The sequence below is a fragment of the Protopterus annectens genome, chromosome 8.part0 (genome assembly GCF_019279795.1).
Source record: "Protopterus annectens isolate FY-2018-M chromosome 8.part0, PAN1.0, whole genome shotgun sequence".
NCBI classification, from domain to species: Eukaryota; Metazoa; Chordata; order Ceratodontiformes; family Protopteridae; genus Protopterus; species Protopterus annectens.
Genome location: NC_056741.1, coordinates 1,919,780,543 through 1,919,786,711, shown reverse-complemented (window position 1 = coordinate 1,919,786,711; position 6,169 = coordinate 1,919,780,543). Strand labels below are relative to the sequence as shown.

The window sequence follows — 6,169 nt, the reverse complement described above, 5'->3', positions numbered from 1 at the left end:
TGTCTCCCTGGCTCCAGTTTTAAAACTCAGAGCTGCAAGGTTATAACAGTGCTTGTAGACTTTATTAAGGTTATTATATTTTTAGTAATCTTTCTATTTTTGTATTTATTATATTATCTAAGTAATACTTTTTAGATTTTTCAGAATTCAGTGTGATTATGTTTAATATATTCAGCCTTGGTATGCAATTTTAACTTCTAAAGTTATTTAATGCTATGGATAGTGATTTTTTTATGGACTGTGATTTGTAGATATTTATTAATTATGTTACATTAATTATTGATTCACATTTTAGTACTTGACTATACTAGATTAATTTTTGTGGGGCTGTACTTTGATTCTCATTTGACTGGTTTTCGCTGATAGGGGTATTTATATTGGTTTTGAATGTTAGGGGTGGTGCATGCCTGAGGAAGTTCTAATTTGAATAAAAACATTTGGCCTTCCTAGCCGTGGTTGTGTGGTTGCTGCTCTACAGTGCACTTTTTTTTTATAGTTAAGAATAATGTTGGAGACAGAAGTAGGATAGAAGACTTTTTCCACTTTCTATTTTTCAGATAGATAGGTCTTGTTAAGGTATTTATTTTGTTTTTCTGGAAGAAATATCTTGAGAAAAACTATGTAGGGTCCAATAAAGGGACAATGTTTCACGTACACTGAAAAAGAATGAGTTTTACCCAACCTGTAATTGCACTACATGGTTGTGGTACAGAATAAGCTAACCATTACAGTGGTAAGAATGCTGGTTCTGAATGTTTGCAATGCTCAAGTTACTCTCTACATATTCTTTAAGCTGAAATTAAATGGGGACTTTGTTAGAGTCCCTATTCTTGACTATGAAGACAGAGGAAGCTCCCCAAAAACAGTGTGAGGCATTTTTTATTTCAATGGGATAATGCAGAGGCGGGAGAAATAGTTAAGCCTTACATCCAACAGAAAGACTGCTCAGCAATGAAAGGAAGCATGCAGAAAAGAAGTGACAGTCTGTGGCTCAATTTCAAGCATTTTACATTTTTTTCTTTTTTTTTTAATATAATTATCCACACACAACAAGCTGTTATATTGCAAGCCTTGAGGAACTGTCTTGCTCTGGCATTTGAAAGAGTTGCAGTCAACACCATAAAGGAAGAGACTGAATGAACCTTGTCTATAGTCTTGTTAATGTTAAGATCTGAACTGTAAAAGTAAAAAAAAAACAGAGAACTGGTGGACGTGGGAGATGAATTTGCCTTTGTATTTACATGTGGCATTATGATGAGCACAGTCAAAGCTGAAAATCTGTCCATTGTTCCAGGAACTTGTAAGTAAAGATACAAACTGACAGGTTAAACCTAACCATTACATGAGCTGTCAAAGTTTCATGACAGATAATTTCATAATTAAAGCAACAACATTTAATAACCACAAAGAGTGGGAAATTAACTATCATAAAAAGTAACTAAAATTATACCATGACATCTTCAGCTGAACAAAAAATTATTGTGACTGACCTAGTTATGCAAGAGCAATTTTTAAAGAGCTGCTGAATGCAAGACTGTCAGCGAACATGCCTCTGATTTCAGTGGGAGCATAGCCACCAAAACTAATGATACATCAAGTGCAGCAAGGGAATAAAAGGTGTGATTTTTTTATTCTGAACAAAAAAAAAAAAAAAAGATTATCGCAATGTGTTAAAAACGATGAACATGCTTAAGTGTGAAAATGTAAGCAGAGGAGATTAGGCATTTCTCATTTCTCTTTCTCTCAGTATATTTAAACATGCCTCTGTACAACTATTAGAACAGCAGATATTTTGCAGTGATCAGTCTCTTGTCCATGACTGTCAACCACTGAAGTGTGATTGTATAAAAGTGAGAAACTGAATAAGGCCACTTAAACTGCTCATATCCAAGACTAATAACTGGTACCATGCTGCATAAGCATTAAAGCAGCTTTTCTCCCTTCACAATGACAATAACGAGAGGCAAAAATGAAAAGCAGAAGTTAACACAGAAACAATAGCATGCATGCAAGAAAATTAACAACTTCAGAGAAAACCACACCAGCCACATTAATATTCAAAGGAGGACATTTATTTTGATCTATTAAAGAAAAAAAAGGAGTAATATTAATATATAGTACACACCTCACACAAATGACTTCCTATAATTATCTGCAAATCAAAAATATGATCAAATAAAAGCATGTCACTAATTTCATTTATGGTGATTAAAAGAAAGTAAATGAAAATGTTACTAAAATATACAATAGATGATTATCAAGTAAGAAGTACACATTTATACATTTGTAAAGGCAACACTATAAATGTGTGCACACTTCAAAACTGCAGCATTTCAACAAGACCTAAGTGCAGTGCAGAAGCTGTGTTAAGTTCACAAGTAATTGAGCATTTTCAGATCATGTGCAAAACCTTCTGCTTTGCAAGATTCAGGAAGCTGCAGGAAAAAAACACATCCCAATTAGCTATAAAGAACTGGGCTTTTTCAAAGTCAAATTCTTTTATACAGTTGCCGGTAATGAAGACAGATATGTGACATCCTTCATCCTTTGTGCATCCTCCACATACACTGACACTCAGACTCACTTGAAATCTTATTGGCAACTTATTAAAATGAATACATTCAATGATCCCATCTTCTAAATGAAAAGGGTCCAGAAAATCTTGAATTGTCTCCCTGGCTGAGCTGCTTTTTTAACAGCTTTTTGGGTTGGCATGTACATTTGAATCATCCTGGCCTGTCATTCTCCACCTCCAAAAGTGAACTCAGTATTCCATTTTCACATAAGAAATGCGTCCACAGAACACAGCTTTTAAAATAAACGAACAAAACTTTGTGAAGCTATGACCCATGTCTCATGCTGACAGCATCTTTAGTGCATTCACTGTACATCATTTCACTTTTCTCACTTCTCTGCTTAGAAACAGATTATACGCATCTCATTGGACAATAAAAGAAAACAATCCAAACAAGTCTTTCCAGTGATGCCATATCATTTATGAGTACAGCCATCACAAAATGGGATTTCTAACACTATGCCTGCAACCTTAAACAAAAGCAGTAAAACATTGTGTGGCACAAGTTCAAATACTTTTCAAAATAATGCTTTATATAGCATTAAAAGAAACTCTGTGCCTTTCTTCTTGGTTGTGAATGCCAAGAAGGAAGATGTAATAGCAGAAGTCATTAAGACTTTCATAAAGTTCCAGTACTGACATGTTTTTTTTCACGATGTTAAAAAAGGCAGAAAAAAAGCAGCACACAGTTCTTATGCTAAGAAGGCTGCTGTCGCTGAAGTCTCCTCTCTGCAGCAGCAGCTAGAGTTTGGCGACGTGTGGTTTGCGAGTCTGTTGAAAATGTGTAGTCTGATGAATTATTTTCTTCAACTGGATTTTCTGTTGCAGAACTTCTGTGAATATATCGTCTGTTAAAAATAGTAAAAAAAGTCAATTTTTTTTTCTTTTACCTCATTCTGCTTTACTGCCAAGAATACTGACAAAGTTCTGATTAATACAAGCAAATTCATGCAAGCAAGGGATAAAATGAGGTCAAGTACTCTATGTATATATATTTTTTTACTTTAAGAATATTTTCACACTGCCTCATCAAGTAGGTCTAAGACAATACCAAAACGGAAAATACAGTTTCAGAAAGCCTTAATGGAGTGGATGCAACTCCATGGAGTGTTCTGTCCAAGGGGCTAAATTGAGCTGTGCAACTACCAACTGTAAAATAATGCACACCTGGACGAAACACACTTTGTTCACAGTCACTGTAAGGTAAAAAAATAACCACTGTCCTAAAGGGTAACAAACTTAAAGCTATTAGCATCACGTAGCATGTGGAGGGGACACAGCCCCCTGCATGGAGAGGTACAGGAAATTTCGGTTATGAAAAGACCTTTCAGAAAGATTTTTTCTTTTCATGCTGAAGCACCATTTGCACAGTTGTCCTTTGCTAGATGACCTAGATCCCTTTTAGAAAAGCAGAAGCAGCACATGGTACTTACTGAGCTTTATAGACTTTACATACCTGGAGGCTAGCTTGCTCAGTTAAGTGTTCTTTACTGCTGGGCTGCTCCAAAGACAAGACTACAGTACAAAGAAGGACAAGAAGACTAAAATGCCCTTCTCTATCTGGGTTTCTACTCATTCAATGTACTACAACGATTTCATCAGCTTCCAAGGACCAGGTCTACAGTATTCCAGCCTCTGTGGACAGCATGGGCTGCCATGTGACAGATACCACTGCAATGAAAGATTAAAGATTTTTTTTTTTTGATTGGCCAGCTTCTGTGGGAGCACTGGCTGCATTTTGATTGTTTAGCTTCTGCATGAGCAAAGTCTTGCATACTTTAAAAATACCTGGATACTCAGTTCCATAGTTCTCATCCTACTGGGTAGCCAACAAAAAAGCTTAGACAATAACAAGTACGGTAAACCTCTTCATCTATGTTGAAGATAAGACAAAGAAATCAGTGAAATTTCTATTAGCTTAGCTGCACTACCTTGACTGATCATTTTTCTCTCTTGTTAACTTATCTTACTGACTGCACTTCATCTGTATGCACTACTAAAATTAGCAGTGTTCTGTTGACTGTAGTGTAGTGACGAAGTAAACTGTACTGTTGTTCACTACTTGTGATTTCTACAACACTGCATTATTGCCAGTTACTGACATTGGGTAGATAGAAACCAAATTAACTTATCATGGTTACTGATTGCACCTTTTGATTACTGGTGTTGACGCATTTCTGTTTGTAACCGATTACTGTATTGCTACAGCATTTAAAGCTACTGCATAACGGGTGAGGTTCTTTGCTTACCAAGCAGAAGTTCCAAGGATCAAGTGGGACTTCTGTCCAAAAGTCTACAAGGAGTATGCATGTTTCCCATGTCTCTTGTGAGATTCCTCACACCTTCCAAAAACATGCTGGATGTTTCCACCATAAACCCAACCACAAAAAGCTGAATGGAGTCATGGGCAGCAGCACAGCCTCTAGGTGCTGCCCATCAGGGAACAAGCTGTGTAGCTCAACCACTTTAGCCATCAGCTGTGATGCACAATAAGATAGCAGAACATGGATCAGACTGTGTGCTGTGTCAGGGCTAGCTACTTCAGTATAAAAATTGGCTCTAGGTGATTTAGTCATGTTGACAAAAATGGGTATCTCTACTTGCTGATAAGTGCATCTAGGACTCTGCCTACTTTGACCTACACTATGGAGCCATGCTAATACTGAGTGTGGTCTGTGTTTCTCTACTACCTAGTGGTTCTGTGCTCACCATACAGCAGAACAACCATGGGTCAGTATGCTACTGGATGGCCAGTGTCTAGTTTCCCAACCTGAGTTACCCAGAACATCTGTAGAGTGAAAGCTGGACATGAAACCAATCAACTTGCCAAACAAAAACTAAGGACAGCTATACTGAATATAGGTTTACTGACAGGACATTGCTTGGAAGTGGATGCTATGGTAAGGAGGTGACTGTACATCATGTGTACCCAACAGAGAAGGTGCAAGGCAGTGCAGGAAAAACACTTGGCTCGGGATCCAGAATCTACTACACGGGGGAGAACAGGTTACAAACAGTGTAAAAATTATGGTGAGGGGGGGTCTTCTGAAGACACCGAAGGAATGTCTTCAGAAATAGTGACATGACAGACTCAAACTCCAGTATAAAGATAGGGCAGTATTCATAACCTCAGCCTGTGGGTTGTGACAGTGAGGATGACAGTGTTTTTAGGTAGCAGTTGCAGGATCTGCTAGATAAAGTAAGACAGTATAAGATGGTGTTAATAATGGGAGACCCAAATGCTCAAATCAGGGCAAACAGAACAGAATAAAAGGGCTGCCTGTGTCTACATGGGTGGGGCAACAGAAATAAAGGACAAGCCATTCTAGACTTCTGTCTGGCAAATGGCTTGATGGTAGCCAACACATGGTTCAATAAGAAAGGCTGCCACAGTCTCACATACAAAGCTGACCAACTGCAATTCGGGTAGATATCCTCCTAGTAAGAAAAGGGGATTTGAGTAGAACCAGAGGTTGGAAAAGTCAACCTCAGTGAAACAGTCAGCCCATAGTATAAACTACTGATGGCCATGATTATGCTACAAGCAGTGGTCAGAGAAGGCTCTAAGGTAAATAGAGAGTAGGCTGAATGCTT

General features: G+C 37.7%; 1 protein-coding gene across 1 annotated transcript in view; it reads right to left on the bottom strand.

Moving 5' to 3' along the window:
• Positions 1–2,050: 2,050 nt before the first annotated feature.
• AMFR (autocrine motility factor receptor) overlaps positions 2,051–6,169 on the bottom strand; it is a 1,369,298-nt gene continuing 1,365,179 nt past the window's right edge. Inside the window, exon 18 of the mRNA XM_044081420.1 lies at positions 2,051–3,423. Within this exon, the coding sequence (XP_043937355.1) occupies positions 3,273–3,423 (151 nt within the window). The 3' untranslated portion in view covers positions 2,051–3,272. The remainder of the gene's footprint in view (positions 3,424–6,169) is intronic.